This window comes from Babylonia areolata, chromosome 5, assembly GCF_041734735.1.
Source record: "Babylonia areolata isolate BAREFJ2019XMU chromosome 5, ASM4173473v1, whole genome shotgun sequence".
Taxonomy (NCBI): Eukaryota; Metazoa; Mollusca; class Gastropoda; order Neogastropoda; family Buccinidae; genus Babylonia; species Babylonia areolata.
Genome location: NC_134880.1, coordinates 8,520,655 through 8,547,373, shown reverse-complemented (window position 1 = coordinate 8,547,373; position 26,719 = coordinate 8,520,655). Strand labels below are relative to the sequence as shown.

General features: G+C 44.8%; 1 protein-coding gene across 1 annotated transcript; it reads left to right on the top strand.

The window, feature by feature from the left end:
* Positions 1-1,909: 1,909 nt before the first annotated feature.
* On the top strand, positions 1,910-21,796 carry LOC143281910 (chondroitin sulfate proteoglycan 4-like). Its single transcript, XM_076587203.1, has 7 exons — positions 1,910-2,049; positions 5,756-10,158; positions 11,170-11,380; positions 12,162-12,398; positions 12,901-13,124; positions 16,293-16,712; positions 20,057-21,796. Exons 1-7 carry the CDS (start codon positions 1,983-1,985, stop codon positions 21,752-21,754), a joined length of 7,260 nt encoding a protein of 2,419 aa, XP_076443318.1. The 5' UTR covers positions 1,910-1,982; the 3' UTR covers positions 21,755-21,796.
* The last annotated feature ends 4,923 nt before the right edge of the window (positions 21,797-26,719 follow it).

The following is a 26,719-nucleotide window of genomic DNA, read 5'->3' as shown; positions in this document are numbered from 1 at the left end:
AAAACCATCTTTCCCGTGAACCTAAATATCCCCCCTTTCTAAATACAATGATATTACTCTTACACATGTTGACTTTCAGTTGAAGGGAACTTGCTGCACGTTGTAAGTTATTCAGCTGAGTCTGTAGACCAACAATAGTTTCTGACAAAAGTACAACGTCATCTGCTAATAACAAGATAAATAATTCAAATGCATCAAAAGAAAAAGTGGCACCATGTCTTCCGTTATTAATAACATCAATGGCCAGTTCATTTATGAAAAGGGAGAACAACACTGGACTGCACACATCACCTTGTTTTACTCCAGCTGTACAGGCTATATAATCTGTCAACTGTGCACCACATCTAACTCTACATTTTACGGTATCATAAATACTCCGAATACACTTATACAATTTACCTCTTATACCATTTTTCAACAATATTGGCCATAGCAGATGTCTGTTTATGGAGTCGAAGGCTTTCTCGAAATCAATGAAGGCTACATAAAGTTTACGATTATTAGAAAATTGCTTTTGTACTAGTGCCAAAAGAGCAAACATATGATCTGTTGTTGAATATCCTTTCTTAAAGCCAGCTTGGTGGTCTCCGGTAATGTCATTTTCTTGTACCCATTCTTGTATTCTATTATTTAATATTGTACTAAACATTTTGCTACTTATATCACTAAGACAAATGCCCCTATAGTTATTTGGATTGTTGACATCTCCTTTCTTTAAAAGAGGTAAAATAACTGATTCTGTCCAGCTTTGAGGAAAGATACCCTTGTCAAATAGTGTATTAAATAATTTAACAAAAAACTGTATAACATGGTCATTTGAATTCTTATACATTTCACCAATAATACTATCCGGCCCAGCAGCTTTACGATTTTTCAGTTTCCTCATTGAATATAATACTTCCTCCCTAGAAATTGGACGGTTCATATAGGAGAGAGAGAGAGAGAGAGAGAGAGAGAGAGAGAGAGAGAGAGAAAGAGAGAGAACTATCAGGAAAACAATCATTTGCAGACTGAGAACAAACATATACAGACTGGAATCTTTGTGTGTGTTCGTTCGTTCTTTAATTTAGCGTCTTTTCACTATCAGTGATATTAGACGTTAAAAAAAAAAAAAAAAAAAAAAAAAAAAACGAAAAAAAGAAAGAAAAAAAAGGGGCGGGGTGGGGGGGGGGGGGGGGGGGGGGTAGGGGTAGGGAAGAGGAAAACAGAAAAGGTAGAAAACTAGAAAACTACCAAAGATGCACAACTAACATGCAATTACATTTAACAGTAACAATTCAATAATAATAATGATAATAATCAGAAACCATTAACACAATTCTGAAGTGCATTAAAGGAATGTAGAAATATGGCTATGAATTAATGCCTGTGTGTGTGTGTGTGTGTGTGTGTGTGTGTGTGTGTGTGTGTGTGTGTTGGGGTGGGGTGGGGTGGGGTGGGCGGGGATGGGGAGGGAGGATGCATCCTCTATCTTTGTCTCCATTTTTTAAATACAGGAAATGAACACAACACGAACTTTAAGCATTCAAAACAGCTTGTTCACAGTGGGTGTCAAATCCGTCGTTGTTGCTGGGTGGTCACGTTGTGGGGAGGTGTTCTCAGTTGTCTGTGTAGGTTTTTGAGGCATACGACTACTTTTTGCTATTCGCCCACTCAGGGACTAGTCGATCCCAGCCATCCTAAGGATGACCCAGGCCCTAAAAACAGACTGTCGACATCTTTTTTCTTTGTCTTCGCCCTCATTTGTGCAAACCGAAACTTCCTGCAGTACATGGGAAATAACTTCAGGTTTTACCATTTGATATTTATGCAGTTGTCTCCCATGTTCAGGCAAAATCTCGCAAACGCTCGCGTTTTTCGCCGGGAGTTCATTGTCAACAGAGGAATAATGGCAGACATCTCCAAAGATGTCTGGAATATCAAATTACTTATCTGTTTTGTAGCATCGCCTTTGTGAATCTGGGGCAGAGGGAGTTGGGAAAATGGCAAGACTCGAATGCCACATTCTTCTCTTTCTTCTTGCACGAGTGGTGTCTATAGAACAGTCAGGTAAGTAAAGAAACTGTTTAACCGAAGAGAAAAAGTAAAACGAAAAGCCGTCTGCTACAAGGTCTGCTGGAGCAGTTCAAGCTTGAGCTGTCCGCTGTGGTTAGGTCGCTCAGTGCTGTGTGTTTCTTTGATGCTGGTTGGGTTTTGCCGACAGTTTGGCGGCGGGGCATTGTTCCGAACCTGTCGGCTCGCTTGTTTTCACAGCGCATTAAGATTGTTTTCTCACCCAGACATGTCGGATTTCTTCGCATGGGCTCACGTCGGCTAAGGTGAACAGATAGGCCAAATGGAGAACAACTGAATAGACAGACCCACCACGCACTCGCTTTATTTTGCTGATAACTTTGATATTAGTTGTTCCTGCACTGTCTATTGTTTTGATCTGCGTACAGAGAGGACGAGGAATACTGATGTAATCATGTATGCATGCAAACTTGCAATAGTTATAATTAATTTTGCATTCATGACTGAAACTGACAATAGGAGGGGTATACCACACATATGCATGGAGCAGGCTGTAGAGAGATCTCCTTGTGGAAATAGACACATATACTTATTCATGCAAGCGTGAATGTTCACATGCATGTGCACACACACACACACACACACACACACACACACACACACACTAGCACACACACATACATGTATACACAGTGCGCACACAAATTTAAATTTTGGAAATTAAGTGGATTTTTTTCCTTGTCACACTTTGTCTCATCACCCCCCCCCACCCCACACCCCCACCCCCACACACCCACCCGCCATTTTTTTTCTTTCCTAAAGTTGCCATGTCATATTCTTTCTCTCTTCAGTTTTGGCCCAGAAAATAAGATTGATCTGTAATTTGTACTTGATACTGAAAGTAAGCTTTTTAGTTTTCGCACATTGCAACTTAAAAAAAAAAAAAAAAAATTAGGGGTGGGTGGGGTGGGGGGGGGAGGGGTTGTCAAAATGGCATGATACTATGGTTAATACCATCACACATTGTATTGTTATTGTTCTAGTGGCAGTAAATTTCTCTGTCTATAGACATGAAATGTTGAGTGATTGCTTTCAATATGAAGAGTGTACTTCCACAGTCTGGCAATCCTAGTCTGTTTAACCCCCCCACCTCCCCCCCCCCCCCCCCCCCCCCAAAAAAAAAAAAGAAGAAAAGATACTTGTTTTTCATGAGATTGAAACTGAGAAGGGGGATTTTTTGTTGTTGAAACATTTGCTTTGGACAGCTTTCCAGTTGTTGTGGGTATGCATCACATAAGACCGTTGTTTATTGCTTTATTCAGGGAAAAAAATAGCAATGAAGTTTTTAGTGGATAGGAGAAAAAACAAACCCAGTTTGCATTTGACTGGAACCTTAAACATATGCTGATATAGGATCTTCTCACTTTCCATGTGGGCATGTTATAGACCACCACTCAACTGGGCTATATTATAGAATATATTTAACTTCCATGAACAGTTAAGTGGGCCATTTATGCAAATATGCAGAGCATCAGAACAGTGGGGAAAACCAGGGACCTCATCACCGTTGGCAGCAGAAAGTGTTGAGCCAGAAAACAAAGCTCTTGGGCCAGTCAGACCATCTGCAGTTATACAGCGAGCAAATTGATAATAAATACCCTTAATTATGTGCATGTGGTGACTGAGCCTGTAGAGTAACAGCTCTGGGCATGTGCTGTGAGGAGAAATGTTGTGTCAGTGGTGTTGGTGTGACACCAGTCATGAAATCTCCAGTTAATGAGTTGATGGCATATGATTCACAGTGGCTTTTGATACCAGTCAAGTTTATCAAATAGACTGGAACTGTCTTGTTTGGTTGGTGAGACCAGAGTCAAAACTCAGGTCATGGTATTTATGTGTGTGTGTGTGTGTGTGTGTGTGTGTGTGTGCGCACGCGGTGTCTGTGTTGGTGTGTAGTGTGTTTGTTGGTTTCAAGTGTAGCTGCGACCATAGCATGCTTGTGCATAAATAAAGAAGAATATTTACTATATGAATTTGCTTTTTAAAAAAGAAAGAAAGAAAAGATGGGTTTTTTGATGGAGTGAAATGCTTGCACAGTGCTGCAGACAGCCTTTCTGTTTGTTCTCTTTTTTTCAAATTTTTGTCACAGAGTTTGGCTGACCAATAATACTGGCAGTTGAACGTACATAGTTTTCAGTTGTCAGTACACAGACACAGACACACACACATGAAGTGATGTACACACATACAGACACAGATACACAGCACACACAGTTACACACCCACATATGCACACACGCACAGACAGAATCATATATGCACATACATACACACACACACGCATACACACACTCACAATCACACACCCACATATCAACACACATACATGTACAGACAGACACATGTATGCACACACACACACACACATACAGTGATACATGGTCTCACACGTATGTGGACACGTGCACCCTCCACGACCACCCCTACTCCCTCTTCTACCCCCCTAGCCCCCTGCACACAGTCACACACACAGACACACAGACGCACACACACAGACGCACACACACACACACTCACACACACACACACACACACACACACACACACACAACACACACAAATATGGATCAGTTGGTCAGTAAAGTACAGAAACTGACACTGGAAGAGGACCGATTTAGGCTGCTGTATAGATCTGTAGAGGGTGAAGTCATTCATCATGACTCCAGCCATGGCCTGTCAGATCAAAAGCCAAGTGGAGGAGCAGCTGCATAGCTCAAGGGAGGAGCTGGTTTTTGTGCTTGTTGTGTGCTGTGCCATCTCTCTCTCTCTCTGTGTGTGTGTGTGTGTGTGTGTGTGTGTGTGTGTATTTGTAACCCTCTGTGTATGGTGGGGGTGGAGGGGTGAGCATATATCTATCGATCGATCTATCTGTCTGTGATCTATCTATCTATTTGTGTGTGTGTGACTTTGAATTTTCCATTTCCTCTTTCCCATCTGCTTTTTGGGGAGAGAGGGGGTAAGGGGCATAGGTGTTTGGGAGGTTGAGGGGTGGAGGGAGAGGGGGCAAGGGGCAGAGGTGTTAGGGGAGAGAGCGAGAGGGGCAGAGCAGGAAAGGGGAAGGTAGAGAGAGGGCCTTGAGCCCCGATGGGAGAGGGCTGGTTGTGGGGACCTGGGGGTGTGTTGGGACATGCAGTCTGCATATTTTCAAATATTTATCATTCATGTCATGTTAAGATCTTTTGATTTGTTGCTTTTTTTTTTTTTTTTTGCTCTCTGAGTGAGGAAGGGAATGTTTGCCAATTGTGTGTGTGTGTGTGTGTGTGTTTGCATATGTATATATATATGTATGTGCATAGTATATATTTTTTTATATATTGATATTTTACATTTTTGTTTTTGTTTTTGTGTTTTTGGAAACTTGTTTTGTGAGTCTTTATTTGTCTGAAGCAGATTTAATGAAATGAGAGTAAAAAAAAAAAAAAAAAAAAAAAAAAAAGAAAGAAAAAAAAAGAAATCACTTAGTAAGTTTAAGTCATTTTGTATTTGCATTTATTAAGTTTTATTTTATATTGGATTTTAATTTTGATAAATCATTTTAGTTGAAGAAACATTTCATTCTGGATAACATTTCCTGTTCACATTAGTTGTATTCAGTTCTGCATTAATCAGATAGGTCCATAACAATTAACAACAACAATAACAACAGCAGTGTCAAACATATGTTCCCCTGTGTGTGTTGCAGCCTCGTTCTATGGGGAGAGCTACATCAGCATTCCCCTGGAGGATGCCAGGAGCTCCACAGCGCTCCACCTCCACTTCCAAACCCATCGGCCCCATGGCCTCCTCCTCCTGGCTGCGGGCAGCACGGACCACTTCCTGGTGGAGGTGAAGGCGGGGAGGGTGGAGGTGAGCATCAACCTGGGCTCAGGGGAGGCCAGTGTGTTCTCGGCCCCCTCGGTGCGCCTGGACGACCAGCAGTGGCACGAGGTGCAGGTCGACCGCAGCGGGGAGCGGCTGGAGCTGCGGGTGGACGGGGTGGTCCAGGGGGCCGTGGACACCCCAGGGTCCTTCCACGAGCTGAATGTCCAGGACGGGGTCTTCCTGGGTGGCATGGGCACCTACTCTAACGGCCTCGATGCCCGCCTCCGCAGCTATCGTGGCTGCATGAAGGACGTGGTGTTCAACGGGGTGGACATCCTGACCATGGCCCGGAGCATGAAGAGTGTGCAGAATGCCTTTGAGATCGCCTGGGACTGCGACAGCGAGTTCTCTGCAGGCTCCGACGATCCTGTCAGCCTGCTGTCCGAAACCTCCTTCGTGGCCTTCTCTCGCTTCCATGTGGGGGAGAAAGGTTCCTTTGCCTGTGACTTCAAAACCAGGTCGGAAAATGCGGTGATTCTGTTCAATTCTGGTCGCGGGGACTACAAAGACGACTTCCTGTCCTTAGAGATCGTGGAGGGGCGACCCAAGCTGTCGGTGAACTCTGGGAGTGGGGTGGTAGAGGTGGTCCTGGTGGAGATGGTGAATGATGGGCGGTGGCATGAGCTGGACCTGTCGGTGTCCCAGTCCACGGTGGAGCTGCGCGTGGACAGCATCAGCAACACCACGCGCTTTGGCGGGGAGACCTCCCACATCAACCTGGCTGGCCACCTCTTCGTGGGGGGGCTGGGTCTGAAGGCACGGGCACATGCCTTGAGGCTGGGGCTGAGGGCCCTGCAAGGGGACCGCTCCATGAAGGGGTCCATGCTGGGCTGCATCCGCAACATCGTCATCAACTCCCGCCCCTATGGCTTCCGGGAGGTGCAGGTCAGCCGCCACATCGACCCTGTCTGCTCCTGGGTCTTCCCCTGTGCACCCCAGCCCTGCATTGAGGGTGCAGAGTGCGTAGAGACTGGAGACATGTTCAGGTGTGTCTGTGACCAGCCTGTGTGTGAAAAGGAGGACTCCTCCAGCTCCAATAACCTGCCTGAAGAGGACTTTAGAGAAATGGTGGCCATCGTGCCTTTGAACGTGAAGGAAGGGGGTGAGGCAATCATCAACACCAACACCATTGATGTCATCTTTGATTACCGTTCCTACAGGATCAGGGAGATAGCTGTGCGGTTCCGGGTTGTGCTGCCCCCCAGGTTTGGTCACTTGGAAGTGGATAGAGGTCAGCGCCAGTCTGAGGCCTTCACCCTACTTGATCTCTTGACTGCCAAGGTCAGATATGTTCACGATGGCACAGATTCTCAAACAGATGACATTACTATGGAGATGAGCATTAGCAGCAACTCGGAACTTCCTCACAAGTTTCGGGGCCATTTTGAGTTTGTCTTGCCCATCAAGATCATTGCCCACAATGACCCTCCAAAGCTGTACCTTCCGTCAGGCAACCAGATCAGTGTTCTGGAGAACTCCAAGCTGCAGTTAACCACCTCAGTCATTGATGTTAAAGATCCGGATACTAAAAGCAAGAATCTCCGATACAGTGTGCACTATATTCGTCCTGTGGAAAGTTTCTTTGAGGACTACAGTAAGTCTGAGCAGCCCACAACCTCATTTTCACACCAAGATATTCTGGATGGTAAAATCTGGTTTGCTCACAAGAAGGACTCAGTTGTTGACATGCGTATGAATGTGACTGACGACTCTAACTTAAAAGATAGTTTGCTTGTGCGTTTTCTGATGGTTTCCCTGAAAATTGAGATGGAGAAGAATACAGGTTTAACAGTGCCTTACTCTTCAAACACACTGTTCCATTCCAGCAATCTGTCAGCGATGACCAATGTTCCTTTGCAAAATCTGGAACTGCGTTACCGGATCACAAAGCTGCCGCGGTTTGGACAGATCCAGCGTTTACAGCATGGCTTTGAGGAGTGGACTGACGTAGACACCTTCACCCAGCGACACCTGAATAGTTCCCGCCTGCGCTACAGCCATTTCTCCTCCGACTTCTCTGTGCCTGGAGACCAGTTTTCTTTCACAGTGTCTGCTAAAGAAGTGCAAACCAAAGAGCAAGTGTTCAAAATAACGTTCCGCCCCGTGACACTCACCATCACCAACAACAACCGACTAATGATCCACCAGCTTCCTTACGCTCAGCTGACCAACACCTCTCTGCTGGTCAGTCCGGAGTTGGGTCAGATTGACACCACTAAACTGACCTTTGTGCTCTTCAGAATGCCAAAGCTTGGAGACGTGTATGTCACTGCCAACAACAGAATCTTCAATCCTTTGGACTTTGACTCACTGAAACCCATCAAAACTGGAGGGAACTTTTCCCAAGCGGATCTGGACAGTGGGCGTGTTTATTTCAAGTTTGACAGCACAGGGTTTGATCGCCTGGAGGACTATATTGACCTGACCATTAAGTATCCTTCCAGTAGCGGTCGGATGATGAGACTTTGGGTAGAGTACATTCCCCTGGATACAGCCATCCGGTTCACCAACAATGGACTGCGAGATGTGGTGGAAGGAGGACAGAAGGCCATCACAAGATCCAACCTGTACTTGGAAATGGAAGACTACAAAGAGTTCCAGTTTTCTCTGATCCAGCCCCCGCGTCATGGCAACGTCAGCCGCTGGGACGGGCGTACATCCAGCATTGTGGACCCCATGATCGAAGAGTTCAGCTCCGCAGATATCCGAGAAGGAAGGGTCGTCTATCGGCATGACGACTCTGAACATGACCGTGATTCCTTTGTGTTTGCCGCTATCCCATTGTTCAAATCAGAGGAAGAAATGCCAGAGGAGATCCAGGAGTTCACGGGTACTTTCCACATCTCTGTGGCGATGAGGAACGACAACCCCCCAGAGAGACTGGTGGATAAGGTGTTCCACATTGTGACCAATGGCCGGAAGAAGATCACCATCCATGACCTGGCCTTCACTGACCCGGACATCCACTATGACACCTCCAAGCTTCAGTACCGGCGCCAGACCATCCCCAATGGAGAGATTCTGCTGGCAGGGACCAACACCCCTGTGTACCGCTTCTCACAGAAAGACCTTGAGGACGAGAAGCTGGTGTTCCACCACAAGGGGCCAGAGGTTGGCAGAACGGCCATTTTTGTGACGGACGGGCAGTTCTTTTGGACGGGCCTGTTTGAAGTGCAGGCGTCGGAGCCGTTCATCCAGTTGGGGAACAACACGGGTGTGACGGTATTCAGGGGGGGAGAGGCAGTGCTAACAGCAGCCAACCTCAGCCTGCTGACCAACATGGACTTCCCACCGACCAGCTTCAGCTTCATGGTCACTGAGCCCCCACAGCACGGGGCACTGAAAATGGAGGGTGACCTTGCGACAGAGTTCACCTACGCCGATATCGTCCATGGAAATGTGCACTATGAGCATGATGGCAGTGACTCTGAAGAGGATCGGTTCCGTTTCACTGTGGTTCGTGGCCAGGTTCAGCTGCAGGAGGTTTTCCCCATTATGGTGAAAGACGACAAAATGATGATCCCCCCACATGTCGTGCACAACCACATGCTGGTGGTGGACGAGAGAGAAACGGTACAGATAACCGAAAGTCACCTGCTGGTACAGCACCCGTCGCTTAACGAGGAAGAAGTTGTGTTTGTCGTCACCACCCCCCCTGAACATGGCGTCCTGCAGTTGAGGGGTACTCCCTTTAGCCCTGATGACCCCATCCAATTCTCCCAGGGGGAGATCAGCCGAGGACTGGTGGAGTACATCCAGACAGAGGATGCTGTTGTGGATGATCGGTTTGTCTTTGATGTGGACTCTGACAGTCGGGTCCTGAAAAACCTGGTGTTCTCCATCGAAGTGCGGCCCTCCTCCCTGCCTGTGAGATCAGGGAACCTGACAGTGGCTGAAGGGGGAACTGCGACCCTCTCCTCCAACACGCTGAGAACGCTTGGCTCAAAATACCAGGATGAGAACCTCGTATACGAAATCATCCACACGCCTGCTCATGGCTACATTGTCAACTCAGACAAGCCTACCATGCTTAATATGGCCTTTTCCTCTGACAGCATCTTGGAGGGAAAGATCCTCTACCAGCACGATGACAGTGAGAGTCGGAACGATTCGTTCACCGTGGTCGCCTCTCTGGAGGATGGGAGTTTGAAGAGCAAGTTGCTGGACGTTAAGGTCACGGTGGTGCCAGAGGATGACCAACCTCCGAGAGTGGTTGTCAACAAGGTGAGAATTTCATATGCACATGCATGATAGATTATCAACAGTATTGGGCTGCATGCTGTAGCAGGTAATAGTGTACATTTACAGGTAATTTTACTGTTTGGTGTCATATACTGTACCACGTCAAACGGATGCAAACAAGGTCTGTTGGTTTGCTCTGTTTGGCCAAATTTCGTGGCTGAGGCAGTAATAAGATGCCCAGCCAAATCTGCACTACTTTCGCCAATCAAATGCCATTCACAGCTGAAGTAAATTTTCTGATTTAGCACTTTTTTTAAATTATTTTTTTAAAATAAATGCACTGCATAAAGAGTTTCTTTCACTTAAAAAAAAAAAAAAAGAGTCAAATCAACTGGTTGTTACAAAAGATACTGTGGATCCATGGAAAGATCGCATACCTGATATTTGTACAGAAGAAAAGAGAAAATCTGAAAAATTCAGTTGAATGTGTTGATTGATTGAATTGCCCATTTCCAAATGAACTGGTGCCGAAAGAATGAATCAGTTGATTTTGTCTTTGAACAGCTTTCTTTTTAAACAAGAAAAGTAAATGTGGAGGTGTGTACACATTTGAAAGATGTGCATGCTTATGTGACGTGAATGTTTTACAAGATGTGTATATGGTTTGTGTGTAACTCTGTGTGTGTGTGTACACGTGTGTGTGTGTGTGTGTGTGTGTGTGATAAGTGTGTGTGTGTGTGTGTGTGTGTGTGTGGTGTGATCAAGTTGTAGAGAACAAGAAGCAATTAGTGGGACACATATGAGGAGGGTTTGATTTGAGTATGATGCAAAGGCCAAGTCTTTTCTCTTAAAAAAACCCAACCCCCCCCCCCCCCCCCAATTTCCATGACACAGTAGTTTTACACAATGCTAGCCTAAGAACAGGAGACTCATTAGGGAAATTCTTGAAAAGTTGACAACTTTCCACTTTCTCTTTTGAATGCAAATGAGTATTTTTCAGTACTCTGGCAATGCACACAAGTTCATGTGAATGAGTGACTTCCTCTTTGGCAGGACCTGAGTGTGTGGGCGGACTCTGTGACCCTGCTCACCGGGGACCACCTGCACGCAGACGACCCTGACACCAGTAGTGAGGACATCATCTTCACCGTCACTGCCCCCCCGACTAATGGTCACCTGGCCTTTCTCAACAACACCTTCCTGCCGGTCACCCACTTCTCTCAGCTGGACATTGATGCTGGACACGTGGCCTTCGTTCACAAAGGTGAGCACCACCTTTCAGGTGTCTGTGGTGGATCCCACCTTGAGGTTTTTGTTTTATAAATATGCATTGCCTGTTTTTATTTTGTGTTTGATGCGCAATTATGTTTTTTTTGGGGGGTGTTTCAATGCTGTAGGTTTATGTTTTTGATTGTGACTGTACTTGTGTCTAAGTTTCGTTACTTAAAGTGTTATTCAAGTGTTATTTTTTTGTTTTTGTTTTGTTTGTTTTTGTTTGTTTTTCACGTTCAGCAGGATCAAAAGTGTTTTCAGCAATAGTTGATTAAAAACAAGTTGTATAAGAATCCACCAAGTAAACATTTTCTGCTTAAACGAAGGTACATGTTTTACATAATACATGTTTCAAACTTTGGTTTCAGGGGACACAGGCAGTTTACATTTTACTTCCCTTGGTTTCAGGGGACACAAACATAGTTACATAATATACAGTCAATTCCTTGGTTTCAGGGGACACAAAAGTTCTTACACGTTTCTACCCTTATTTTTTCTGGGGACAGAAATGAACGCATAATTTACGTGCCCCTGCCCTTGGTTTTTCAGGGGACACAAAAGAATATATGCTTACAATGTTCCTGCCCTGGTCTTCAACTTCAAAGGACACAAACACACAAATTCCTGCCTTTTGTTCCTGGGGGACATTTAAAATGAACGTACTTTTGTCTTCAAGGGACACAAACCCACAAACTCCTGCCTTTGGTTTCAGGGGGACAGTTTTTAAATGAATGTACTTACGAGTTATGTTCAAGCCCCTGTCGGTGTTTCAGGGGAGAGCACTGGTCAGTTCAGCTTCCGGGCGGGCGATGGGAGGAACAGCGACGTGCAGCGGGTGTTCCGGGTTCGGGCCCACCCTGTGGTGCTGAGGCTGTGGCGCCGTGGTCCGCTGTCCGTCTTCCCCAACACCATCCACCCCCTGTCCAACCGCTCCCTCCTCGCCGCCACCACCGCTGCCAACTTCTCCAAGCCCATCGTCTTCACCATCGTCGAGCCCAAACCTCTTCATGGTAAATTTTTATTTTTTATTTTTTTATTCTTTTTTAGACTGTAATGATTACTTCAAATATAAACAGAATTACGAAAAAATGCTTACAACAACACTACAGACAAAAACAGAAGAGGAAAAATGATAATACAAATAGATAGATGAATGAATGAATGAAGGAATCAATTAATTGATTAATTGATTTAAAAAAAATATATATATACATATAAACAGTAACAAAGTATCAAGAACATAAAAATGGTGAAGAAGATTTCAGGATTGAGTAAAGGTGAATTAGATAATAATACAAAGAGAATCACATGTATAAGATGTGTAAATCATTACATCACATCACAGTGATAATGAGAGAGTAACATTTTGAAAACTGACTGAATATGTGATTTTATAATAATGTTTGCAGATTGTATATTTACATGTGTAAGACGGCCTTTTGTCTGTCCTCCATAGCTATCTCATATAACCTGACTGGGTATAACCCCCCTCCTCCCTTGTCGTGCTTTCAGGTCAGCTGGTGACGATGGTGGCGGGGCGGGCCGTGGCGATCCAGTCCTTCACGCAGCAGGAAGTGAACAGCGGCAAGGTGTTCTACCAGCACCTGAGCTACATGGACACCTGGCGCCAGACTGACGCCATCCACCTGGAGGTGTCCACCGCCTACGCCAACCCCCTCACCGGCGCCACCTGTCAGGTCTTGGTTTCCTATGGCAACATCAATGCAGAAAATCAGGTTGGTGATTCTGAATGACAGTGCTCTGAAAAGAGGGATGACAGGTGCAATAGCTGATTGGTTAAAGCATTGGGAGTTTCAATTTGAGGGTCCATATCTCTGGTAATGGTGCCTGGTGGGTAAAGGGTGGAGATTTTTTTCCGATCTTCCAGGTCAGCATATGTTGCAGACATGCTTGTGCCTGAACTCCCATAGTGTGTATACGCAAGCAGAAGATCAAATACGCACACTAAAGATCCTGTAATCCATGTCCGCGTTTGGTGGGTTATGGAAACAAAAACATACCCAGCATGCACACCCTTGAAAACGGAGCATGGCTGCCTGCATGGTTGGGTAAAAACGGTCATACATGTAAAAGCCCACTCATGTACATGCAAGTGAACATGGGACTTGCAGCCCAAGAACGAAGAAGAAGAAGAAGAAGGAAAGTGAAACAACATGAAAGAATAACGGAGCTTGGAGAGTAAATGATGAACAAACGATAAAGAGTGGTAACTCTTTTTGTTTGAAAGTGAAACAAGTTTCAGTTCCAGTTTCAAGGAGGTGTCAAAAGCATGCAGACTGATCCGTGTACACTACACCACATCTGCTGTGAAAAAAAACACACACAAAAAAACACACAACAAAAACAAAAAAGGAAGCAGATACCTGACTTTTGCACAAACCATATGTGCTGAGCCAGGTCTTGACAGCCTGTTCCAGGTTTGTGTGAAGTTGAAGCTAAAGTAAATCATGATGCAATGATTTAAAAAACAAACTTTTTTAAAAGAAAGTGAATAAAGAATAAATGCTAACATAGGACAAATGAGAGGAGCTGATTTTGATTTAGCATGAGGGAGGAAGGTGGCAGAATGGTTAAGATGCTTACTGTCCAATACAGTGTTGCTAGTGTCTGGGTTCAAATCCTGGTATCACCCTTTTTCCCAAGTTCGACTGGAAAATTAAACCGAACATTTAGTCATTGGGATGAGTCGATAAACTGAGGTCCTGTGTACAGCACATGCTTGGTGCAATGAAAAAAATCCATGGCAACATAAGTGTTGTCCAAAATCTGTAGAAGAAATCCACTCTGACAGGTACACAAATTATATGCATGCACTCAAGGTCTGACTAAGCGCTATGGGTTATGCTGCTGTCAGGCATATGCCTGGCTGATGTGGTGTAGCGTGCATGGATTTGTCCGAACGCAGTGATGCTTCGTTGACATACTGAAACAGACAACAACAACAAAAAAAAACAAAACAAAAAAACTGACAGCATAATATTTATTATTGGAGCAGCCTGGGGTATGTAGTGACTGTGAGAGCAGTGTGTGTTATGAAGCCCTGTAGTGACTGTGAGAGCAGTGTGAGGTATGAAGCCCAGTAGTGACTGTGAGAGCAGTGTGTGTTATGAAGCCCTGTAGTGACTGTGAGAGCAGTGTGTGTTATGAAGCCCTGTAGTGACTGTGAGAGCAGTGTGTGTTATGAAGCCCTGTAGTGACTGTGAGAGCATTGTGAGGTATGAAGCCCCATAGTGACTGTGAGAGCATTGTGAGGTATGAAGCCCTGTAGTGACTGTGAGAGCAGTGTGAGGTATGAAGCCCTGTAGTGACTGTGAGAGCAGTGTGAGGTATGAAGCCCTATAGTGACTGAGAGCAGTGTGAGGTATGAAGCCCTGTAGTGACTGTGAGAGCATTGTGAGGTATGAAGCGCTGTAGCGACTGTGAATGAAGGTATGAAGCCCTGAAGTAATTGTGAATGAAGGTATGAAGCCCCTGTAGTAATTGTGAATGAAGGTATGAAGCCCTGTAGTGACTGTGAGAGCAGGAGGTATGAAGCCCTATAGTGACTGAGAGCAGTGTGAGGTATGAAGCCCTGTAGTGACTGTGAGAGCATTGTGAGGTATGAAGCGCTGTAGCGACTGTGAATGAAGGTATGAAGCCCTGAAGTAATTGTGAATGAAGGTATGAAGCCCCTGTAGTAATTGTGAATGAAGGTATGAAGCCCTGTAGTGACTGTGAGAGCAGTGTGGGGGTATGTAGCCCTATAGTGACTGAGAGCAGTGTGTTATGAAGCCCTGTAGTGACTGTGAGAGCAGTGTGAGGTATAACCCTGTAGTGACTGTGAATGAAGGTATGAAGCCCTGTAGTAATTGTGAATGAAGGTATGAAGCCCTGTAGTAATTGTGAATGAGTAGAGCAGTGTGAGGTATGAAGCCCTGTAGTGACAGTGAGAACATGTGGTGTTATGAAGCCCTGTAGTGACTGGATGAGGTATGAAGCCTGTAGTAAGTGTGAGGTATGAAGCCCTGTAGTGACTGTGAAGCAGTGTGGTATGAAGCCCTGTAGTGACTGTGAGAGCAGTGTGAGGTATGAAGCCCTGTAGTGACTGAGAGCAGTGTGAGTATGAAGCCCTGTAGTGACTGTGAGAGCAGTGTGAGGTATGAACCCTGTAGTGACTGTGAGAGCAGTGTGAGGTATGAAGCCCTGTAGTGATGTGAGAGAAGTGTGAGGTAATGAAGCCCTGTAGTGACTGTGAGAGCATTGTGAGGTATGAAGCCCTGTAGTGACTGTGAGAGCAGTGTGAGGTATGAAGCCCTAGTAGTGACTGAGTATGAAGCCTGTGATGTGAATGAAGGTATGAACCCTGTAGTGACTGTGAGAGCAGTGTGAGGTATGAAGCCCTGTAGTGACTGTGAATGAAGGTATGAAGCCCTGTAGTAATTGTGAATGAAGGTATGAAGCCCTGTAGTAATTGTGAATGAAGGTATGAAGCCCTGTAGTGACTGTGAGAGCAGTGTGAGGTATGAAGCCCTGTAGTGACAGTGAGAACAGTGTGTGTTATGAAGCCCTGTAGTGACTGTGAGAGCAGTGTGAGGTATGAAGCCCTGTAGTGACTGTGAGAGCAGTGTGAGGTATGAAGCCCTGTAGTGACTGTGAATGAAGGTATGAAGCCCTGTAGTAATTGTGAATGAAGGTATGAAGCCCTGTAAAGACGATGAATGAAGGTTTGAAGCCCTGTAGTGACTGTGAGAGCATTGTGAGGTATGAAGCCGTGTTGTGACTGTGAGAGCATTGTGAGGTATGAAGCCCTGTAGTGACTGTGAGAGCATTGTGAGGTATGAAGCTGTGTTGTGACTGTGAGAAGAGCCAGAGGTATGAAGCCATTTCTTCTGATCTTCCTCCAGGCCATGTTGCTGGGTGTCTACGAGCCCTCGGTGCAGGAAGGAGGGTCCCTCACCATTTCCCGCGACTACTTCGACTCCACCCAGCTCCTGAAGCGCCTGCACGCCTACCGCCCGGACATCACCATGACCTTCCAGATCACCGCCCCGCCCACCCACGGCGACCTTCACCTTGGTGATGCCAAGGTCACCTCTGCCACGGCCTTCACCCAGGATGACATCGATGCGGACAGGTTGAGGTACAGTCACGACGATTCTGACACGGTGGCGGACGTGTTTTCCGTGGCGGTGGAAATGGAGAATGTGGGCGAGGGGGGTGAGGATGGAGTGGCCTCCTCTCCTCCCACCCTGAACTTCACTATCAGGGTGGAGGCAGTCAACGATGAGCATTTCCGACTGGTCACCCAGAATCCGGCTCTGAGGGTGAGTTTGCTGTGGATTGATGCAGTTTTTTTGTTGGTTGTGTTTCTGTTACTTTTTGTCATTACAGATTTCTCGTGTGGTATTCAGGTTGCACTTCCTCTGGAGAGGGTTTGTTTTTGTGTCACAGAATTCTGCCAGGATTGATACAGTTTTGTTTTTAGTTTGTGTCACAGAATTCTGCCAGGATTGATACAGTTTTGTTTTTTGTTTGTGTCACAGAATTCTGTCAGGATTGATACAGGTTTGTTTTTAGTTTGTGTCACAGAATTCTGCCAGGATTGATACAGGTTTGTTTTTAGTTTGTGTCACAGAATTCTGTCAGGATTGATACAGGTTTGTTTTTGTTTTGTGTCACAGAATTCTGCCAGGATTGATACAGGTTTGTTTTTAGTTTGTGTCACAGAATTCTGCCGGGACTGATACAGGTTTGTTTTTAGTTTGTGTCACAGAATTCTGCCAGGATTGATACAGGTTTGTTTTTAGTTTGTGTCACAGAATTCTGCCAGGATTGATACAGGTTTGTTTTTAGTTTGTGTCACAGAATTCTGCCAGGATTGATACAGGTTTGTTTTTAGTTTGTGTCACAGGATTCTGCCAGGATTGATACAGGTTTTGTTTTTTAGTTTGTGTAGATGGATACAGGTTTGTTTTTAGTTTGTGTCACAGAACGCATTCAGAATTGATAAATTTTTGCTTTTGTTTTTTTGAATATTTCATGTTAAAGAGTTCTGTCAGGATTCATAGAGGTTTGTTTTTATTTCATGTCACAGAATTCTCTTAGGATTGATACATTAAAAAAACAAACAAAAAATAACAAAATTCTGTCATGATTCATACATTTTTGTTTTTGTTTCACAAAATTCCATCAGGTGAGTTTTGCTTTTATTTTGTGCCACAGAATTCCCTCATGATTGATACACTTTTGTTTTTGTATCACAAATTCCATCAGGATTGATACGGTCTTTGATGTTTCATAGCTTTCCGTCAGTATTGATGAAGTTGTCATCTTTGTTTCCCACAGTTAGATTTGTGGATCTTTCCAGAAAGCATGAGTCAGTCACTCTCCAGACAACATCCCCTCCAGAGTGGTCATGAAAGTTTTAACTTGAGGTTTTATTTCATCTACAGTCTCTGACTTTTCTTGATCACTAGATTTTGTCCGTCCTTTTGAATACAGGGAAAGAAACCTGACAGAAAGCAAAGATAAGAAACAAAAAAATGTTTCTCCATCTGATGCAAACAAAACAGACTGATTGATTCTGAGAAATCACGTGTGTGTGAGAGAGAGAGAGAGAGAGAGAGAGAGAGAGAGAGAGAGAAAACTTCTAGAACCTTCTCACATCAATAGGGACACCTGATTCCAGGAGCAGTTAAAGGGAAGGAACTACATTTTATTAACATCTCTGCTCTTGGATGAATCTGTTGACATGATTTCTCCCCTTCTTGTTTGCATCGGATCAATCAAATGGTGAATTAATATTTTTGAGATAAGTAAGCCTCTACACAACATTGCCAATGACATCTATGTACAGCAGACAGGCATGCAAATGATGAAATAAAGACTTTGTAGGCTGTTGTCCGTAGCAACTTTTCCAAACATTGACATTATCTTCATGGTAAAATTGGCACCATCATACACTGACTTGTGTCAGTGCAAGAGGAGATTAACTGTTGGTTTGTGCAGCTGCTGGAGAGAATATTCACTGTTGAGTCGAGTCGACTTTATTACCTCCCAAGGAAAAAGAGCATATTGTCACATAGCTCACAATACAATCATGAAATATAACTTTTAAGAGACATGTGCCCGTTTCAGTATTCAAGAAAATCGTATAAAATTACACTGATATATGTAAGAATCTATTACATATTCAAGAACAATTAACAGCAAAGAGGCCATGTGGCAGGTTACCCTTTCACCAGTGTTCACCATTGATTAGAGTTCGAGGACGTGTTTCAACATGGTGTTTTTCCATGGGAAAGGTACTTCACTCCGATTTTCCTCACTCCACCCAGGTAGGAATGGGTACCTGACATGGGTTCGGGAAGCTTAACTCATCCTACCCCACAGCTACATGCCTTATACAACTCCTCTGGACCAGCACTACATGAGACCTCTGCAAAAGGTACAGGGTGGTTCACTGAAACGGCGAAAACTGATACAGAAATGTTGATTTAATCGGTCAGACAAAGCTTCGTTTCAGTTTTGTATGCCAACTGTACCGAGCAAGAATGAATGAAATTATATTAGTGTGTTGGTGTGGGAATACTCGTACCTAGTCCACAGGGGAAGTAATCATGGTACAAGTTAACTTGTACCTGGAGTAGAATGAGTTAAAACAGGGGAAGGAGATATATGATTAGGCCCTGCCTTCCTGTGCCGAGCTCTAGACACACCAGATACAAGTTCCTTGTCCTGATGGCCATCAAATGAAATGAAATCAAACCATGCTGCGTATCGCCCAGCTGACCGCAAAGGGCCATTTCAGGGTTGATTACACGTCAGTTCTTAGAGCCACCTGGTGGCAATAAAAGACTTTACTCATTCTGCCTCACAGCTACATGCTTGCTACAACTCCCCGGGACCAGCACAACATGAGACCACTGCAGTAAGAAGTAGGGTTGTTTGCTAAAACGTTGAAAATCGATGGAGAATTTTTTATTTAATAGGTCAAAGAAAGCTTCATTTACATACTTCTCAGTTCTGTAAATGGCCCAGTTTTGAATGTGAGCTGTATTCAGCAAGAATAAATGAAGTTAGAATAGTCAGTGTATTGGTACAAGAATACTTATACCAGGTCCTCAGGGAAAGTAGTCGTGGTACGGTTTGTACGAGTTAACTGGTACCTGGAGTAGAATGGGTTAACCTAAAACAACCCATTTAACAGTTAAACCAACCCGAAAAACCTCAGTGAACACCTACTGGTTCCAAAAAAACACCTGATAGCCATAAAAGGTGATAAGACCTTTAACCTTTAACTCATTCTACTCCAGGTACGAGTTAACTTGTACCATGATTACTACCCTTGTGGACCAGGTACGAGTATTCTGGTACCAACACACTATTCAAATTTCATTTATTCTTGCTTGGAACAGTTGGCACTCTAAACTGAACAGTTTACAGATTCCAGAAGCATGAAAACAAAGCTTTGTTTGACCAATTGAATCAACAATTCTCTATCGATTTTTACTGTTCTTGTGAACCACTGCAGTGGTCTCATGTAGTGCTTTGTCCATGGGAGTTGTAGCAGGCATGTAACTGTGGGGTAGGATGAGTTAACCTTGAACTTTTTTAACCTGTAAAAGACCAACAAAATATCAGGGTGTTGCTGTGTGTGTTGTGTCAGGTGCTGCAAGGGGGGGAGGTGGTGCTGACGGCTGAGCACCTGCAGACGGTGGACCCCGACACCCCACCCTCCCACATCGTCTACACCGTGCTGTCCCAGCCCACCAACGGCCAGCTTCGTCGGGTCAACGACACCACCCACACCCCGGTGGAGTCCTTCACCCAGGAGGACCTCGACCATGCACGCCTGCTGTTCTGGCAGAACGGAACCCGCAAGAGTGGCACGGTGAACCTGATGGTGACCGATGGCAAGTTCCCTGAGGAGTACACCATCCTGGACATTCTGGTCGTCCCGGTCAGGATCGACATGTCGCAGGTCCAGCCGGTGGCTCTCACCCAGTCAGAGTCGTCTGTCTACCTGTCGGGGAAGTTCATGAATGTCACCACCAATGGGGTCAGGGATGCTCTGCATTACAAGGTGGTGGAGAAGCCGGCTCATGGACAGATTCTGCTGCGAGGGAGGGAAGCCAAGTACTTCAGCCAGAGAGACGTGGATATGGACTCTGTGACGTATGTGATGCTCAACTTTAGCACCAGCCAGGACGTGTTCCGCTGTGACCTCCACATGGAGAACCTGGAGGTGTCCTTGAAGAACCAGGTGTTCCGCATTGTCGTCAAGCCTCTGGTCACCCATGTGCCCCTGCTTGCTCCACCAGGGAGCAAGGTTGCCATCACCAAAGCCAACCTGGACGCTTCAGAGCTTGCCAAACGCACCAGCGACATCCCAGCGTTTGAGATCACGGACCCGCCCAGCCATGGGCAGATTCTGCGCAAACTGCGGAAACGGCGGGACCTGATTGCCCAGCCCGTGTTGAAGCCAGTGGAGAAGTTCACGTTTGAGGACATTGAATACATCAAGATTTACTATGTGTCCAATGCAACAAGCAAAGATGGTCCCGGCATCCCTGACAGATTCTCCTACGTCCTGAGAGCTGGCAACGCTCAGCCTGCTGAGGGCCATTTCCTGATCAACCTGGACGAGTGGGAAGAGGGTGGGGGGGAGGAAGGGGACGATGATCAAGACGCAGAAGAGAGTGAGGAAACCGAGGGCGGGGGGGTGATAGGAGCGAACGTGGGTGGTGACGAAGACGGCGGTGACATGATGATTGTGGGCATCGTGCTGGGTGTGTTGCTGGTGCTGGTGGTGGTTGGGGTGGTGGTGGTGGTGCTGTGGCGTCGGCGGCAGCGGTCGCAGGGGGATTACCAGGAGGGGGGCCTGAAGATCCGCAGCCGGCCCCGCCCCTACATCAGCGGGCCCCTGCAGCTGGAGCAGCCCCATGTGCACATCCAGCCCCAGGAGTCCCTTCCCTCCTCCCCCGAGGGGGCCGCCGGGGAACAGGGGGAGGAGGAGGAGGAAGAGCGCTGCCTCATGCCCCCCTCCCCACCACCACCCTACTTCTCCAGCCACCTCCCCGCCGTCAACCTCACCCACGACCCCTCCGCTCTTGCCCTCCTCTCACCCACCCCGCGCTCCCCCGACCTCTCTCGCACGGAGGTTAGCCCGGCTGTCCCTGACTGCAAGGTGACGCCCCTGGTGGAGGTGAGGGGAGAGGAGGGGGGGTCCGCGGGGGGGCAGCGGACCTCTGGGAGGTCAAGCACTGGCACCGACCCTTACGACTGGGCCTTGATGGACCCTGAACTTCTGCAGCATTGTCGCACCGAGACGCCTGTCCTGAAAGGGAACCAGTATTGGGTGTGAGTGAGGGGGGGTGGGGGGGGGGAGAGTGGATCCTTAGAGGTCATGTTCAGCAGAGACAGACAGAGACAGAGCAAATGGGAGAGGTAAGAGAGGGAGCGAGAGGATGAACAGATCGTACAGGTCGTGTTCAAGAGGGAGAGAAAGAGAAAGACAGAGAGAGCAAGAGCAGGTGGGAGAGGTAAGAAAGAGAGAGAGAGGATGGACAGTAGAATGTATAGTCATGATCAAGAGAGAGGGAGAGACAGAGAGAGCAAGAGCAAATGGGAGAGGTAAGAAAGAGAGAGAGAGAGATTGTGAACAGTAGATCACAGACATCAAGTTCAAGAGAGAGAAGTAGAGAAAGAAAGAGCAGAATTAATCAAAGAAGTAAGAAAGAGAAAAAGAAAAGGTGGAGTAATGAACAATATGAGAAAACAGAGGAGAGAGTGAGGATATTAGGGAGGAGAGTAAAAGAGAAGAAAAACGTAGTAGAGGATTAGATGAGGGTTGTGAGGGGAAACAAACAAGTCTTTTTTTTTTTCTTTTTTTTGGTGACACAATGTTTGCAGCAAGCTCAAGTTACAATGAATTTTTTTTGTATGTGTAGTTCACTAGTCAACACACAGATGTGTTCAGTTTGTCAGGATTGTATAACCCTCAGTTTGTGTGTGTGTGTTGTGTGTTGTGTGTGTGTGTCTGTGTGTGTGTGTGCGTGTGTGTTTGTGACTGAGAGAGAGAGAGAGGGAGGGAGGGAGGGGTAGAACTAGAGACACGATTTTGTGTAGCTCAAGGAGTTTGTTTTCTGAAGGTCAGCATCCTGTCGAAGTGTATTCCTAGGTAGCGTAGGCATTCAGTTGGATGGTTGCCTGATGAATTTGAGCTGTAAACTAAAGGTTAACTTTGGAGAAAAATCTGCTTTAATTGGCCAGTTGAGGAAATATCTTCTCTGACAGAAATTGTAAAGATAAACCACTCTGTTGTGTAAGAACAGTATATAAATATATTTAAATACAACTACAGGCACCTGATGAAGTATTAAATTGAAGGGAAAAAGAGACAAAGAAAGAGTGAAAGAAAGAGAGAGGGGGTAGCTTGCGGCTGGCATTCATTGGAGGAGAATATTTAAATTGAAAAAATAAAAGGGCAAAGATTAAAAAGAAAAGAAAAAGTCCATGATATTTGAGAGGTGGGACAACCCTTTTCATAGTCAGTGATACTGATCAGAGAATTTTTGTATAGGACCTGGTTATTTGTTACTGATATATTATTATAACCATGATAGGCTCAAAACACAGTATTCAAAAATATGTTGTAAGATCATAACAGAGTAATGTTCTCTTCATATAGATATTATCTGTGTGTATTAGTGACACTTGTATCTTTATACATTCATGTCTGTATCTGTATCTCTGTCTACCTGTCTATATCTAACCATATTGTGTTATGTTCTGTTATGAATAGAAAAGTTTATACATCTGCACCACCTGATTCAAGGTGCATCAGTTGCAATCTTGGAGACTTTCATTTTCAAAAAAATATGGCCAGGAACTTCTTGCATTTAACCAAAGAATGGAGTTTAGTCATTATCCAATAGAGAAAAAAAGAGCATGGTCAGTATCGCAAAGTCATTATCTAGTCAGTCTGGTTTAGGAATGAGAAAACAAGATGATAAGGTGTCTGAATGTGTTGGATTGGGATACTTACTGCATGGTTTGACTATCCTGTCTTCTTTCACTTTGTCCCCTGACACCTTCTTCCCTTGTCTCTTGTCCTGACCTTTGATCTTCGACCAGCTGACCCTTTCCCCCCACCTCCTGCCCAGATGAGTGGCTGTACATCTGCTCAGCTTTAGAGGTTCATGCGTGCACATGTGCAATATCACTTTGGCATTTTTGAGCAGAGTGAAGTTATTTCTGTTTTTGTGAACGAAATGAAATTGTGTCTTTTTGTGAATGAAGCAGAATTATTCCTAAGAACTGGGTAAATCACTGAATGACTGTGCATGTGAACTCACTAGCACAGTTCTCACCCCACCCCACCCCCGCCACCTCACCCCACCCCACCCGTAAAAAAAATCTCAGTGTGAATATTATCTTTCTCACTTGCTCTCTTTGTGTGTGTGTGTGTGTGTGTGTGTGTGTGTGTGTGTGTGTGTGTGTACACTTGCGTGTGTGTGTGGTATGGAAGAGGTGTGCAGAGGGATTCTTTTGAACAAGAATAACAGGTGTGGGGGTGCAAGCCTTCTGTGGTTGGGCAGAAGTGCCAGTGTTTTTAAATGAATTGAGTGTTCAGATGTTGTTGTCTCAGTGTTCCTGCTGTTGTCTTCAAAACTGTCAAGCAGTGTTGGAGTGGAATTGTTTTGTTTCTCCATGTTCTTCCTCAGAGCTGCTCTGTTCTTCACTGTCTCTCTCTGGTACTGTTTCTTATTCTCTTTCTGATGCTGATGTCTCCTGTCTTTTTCTCTCCCTCCAGCCTTCTGTTTTATTCTATGTATGGGTGTCTGCTCACATTCATTGAATGTGTGTGTGTGTGGTGTGTGTGTGTATGTGTGTGTGCGCACACACATATGCATGCGCATGTGTGCATGTGTGGATGCATGCATGTGCGTGTTTATGTTGGTGTGAATCATAAGCAAGAGAACACTGAACAGATGACATTTTTGAGATGATGTGAAAACGTTACCTGATATTTTGCACAGAATGGCCATAATATTTAACTCCTACATCTCCAAACTAACCTTGTATTTTTGTGTGTTTGCATATTTCAGATGTGTGATTTCTGTACCACTTAACAATGATGATGAAACAAGCAAACATGTTTTTAGATGTGTGTCATTTTCATCAGTTTTGACTTTGAAAATGTTTTGTGCTGTACTGGGTTTGATTGCTTGGTTTTCTGGACTTATGTCATCAGGTTTTACGATCCTTTCTGAATGTTCATGATGATTCATCTCCAGCACTCTTGAACTTCACAGTGACTTTGTGTTTCACAGATTTGTTGTTGTCAAACTGCTCTTGAATTGGCCCCTGGCCTGTTTGCACAGACTAATTATTTACGTGTAGTCATAAGTACATGAACATGTAGTCAAACGCACTGTTGTTAAACTGACCTTTAAGTTGTGAAATGTGTGAATCAGAGTTAACATGTTATAAAATCCACTTTGACGAAACGACAGCTTGAGTTTTGCTTGTATTTCTTTCAGTATTGGATGTTAGTCTGAACTCAACAAATGTTCCTTCAGTGGGTTGTTTGTTGTTGTTGTTGCTGTTAGATTCTTTTTGTTCACAGACATACATAATTTTTGTTTATAGTTTCAGACAGTGGTAAAGTGCTGTCAGGTTCTTTGACAACTGCTTTTGGCAACAAAGAGGTTGCATATACCCACAATGGTGTTCGATAAGGGCTTTTTTCCCCCTGTATTTCAGCCTCAGAGAGATGAGAGATAAGCGAGAGAGAGGAACAGACATTAAGGGAGAACAGCAAAAATTTGCAAGAAGGAGAAGTCAGCTTAAGTGGAGAAAATGAATAAACTGCTCAATCAGCCATCAGATTCCAGCAACAGCATGCACTTGATGCGACGCAAGATGGAAGCAAGTGTCTTTGTGTGAGAGCTAAATGCCTTTTGTAATTGAGGAGAAAACCCAGCACCCAACAACAGTCAACAGGTGTCTGGAGTAGGGGTGGGGGTGGGGACACATTGGCAGAATTAATGAGCTGTAACACTTCTGCTCCAGTGTTCGCCAGTGATCCGAGTTGAAGGCTTTGTTTTGGACAGCATGATCATGTGTCCCTGTGAAAGGCACTTCACTCTGATTTTCCTCACGCCACCCAGCTGTAAATGGGGACGTGACTGAGGTCAGGTAGGGTTAAAAGTGAGAGAAAGAGAGAGTCGAGCCCCACCCCTATATGCCATGCCCATGACACAGGTTCGGTTTTAAAGGAGGCATTGAAGCGTGCGGACTGATCCATACATGCTGCACAACACCTGCTCTTTGAAAAAACCACCACCAAAAAAACAACAACAAAAAAACCCCCCTGACATTTACATAAATCCAGTGCGCTTATCAGGCCTGGATGCTGAATGTGAAATTACCATAAAAGACTACAAGACCTTTCATCTTTAATATGTCTGTTGAATGATTTGATTTTGTCAAAATGTAGCAAAGATAAATTGAAGTACGGAAATGCCACTGCTGTCTCAGATTGAGAAAGATCACTTTTCTATGTCAGTTTATGGTCTGTTGAAGGGTTTGAGTTTTGTGAATTTTGTGCATGTTTCAAGCGTGTGGACAGATGCTTACAGATCATATGTAGTGTGATGAAATAACAGGTGATGGCTTGACTTGACATGTTTTGCGGACAGAAGCTTGGCATAAATTAGGTTGCTGTTTGAATGTTATCATTTTATATACATGTGTGTTACAGTTGTATACAGCATTGATCACATTGCTTGTGTGCTATATTTGTAGTGTGTGTGTGTGTGTGTGTGTGTGTGTGTGTGTGTGAGGAAGGGTGTGTGAGTATGAATTGAAAAACAAACTACCAATACATGTCCATATTGATGGATATGACATGAAATCGAAGCAGCTGTTTGCAATGTGATGTATGTAGAGTTTGGAAAGCGCTGAGAACTGAACATGTGTGTGGTGTATGCACATACATGTAGTCTCTGTGATCATTATGTTTGGATATTGAGTTATGGAGTGGCATTGAAATACAGATTGGCATTGAATATTGGATTGGCATTGAATTATGGAAGTGCACTGTTCTTTTTTTTTTTTTTTTTTTTTTTTTTTTTTAGCAGGAAAGCAAGCCTGCCTTGTGTCTTTTTTACCAATATTTTGTGATGGTGTGTGTGGGGAAAAACACACACACAGGGACAGTGTCTTTTTACCGACTTGCTTGTGATGTTCAGAGATAGGGATGGGAAGACTTGGCCAGTATTACTATTATATAAATGTTGTTTTTTCTTCTTCACAGAACGGT

Coding starts and splice junctions, on each gene's coding strand:
- LOC143281910 (XM_076587203.1), top strand. CDS start 1,983: ATGGCAAGACTCGAATGCCACATTCTTCTCTTTCTTCTTGCACGAGTG. Junction 11,381..12,161: donor CGTGGCCTTCGTTCACAAAG/GTGAGCACCACC, acceptor TCGGTGTTTCAG/GGGAGAGCACTGGTCAGTTC. Junction 12,399..12,900: donor CGAGCCCAAACCTCTTCATG/GTAAATTTTTAT, acceptor TCGTGCTTTCAG/GTCAGCTGGTGACGATGGTG.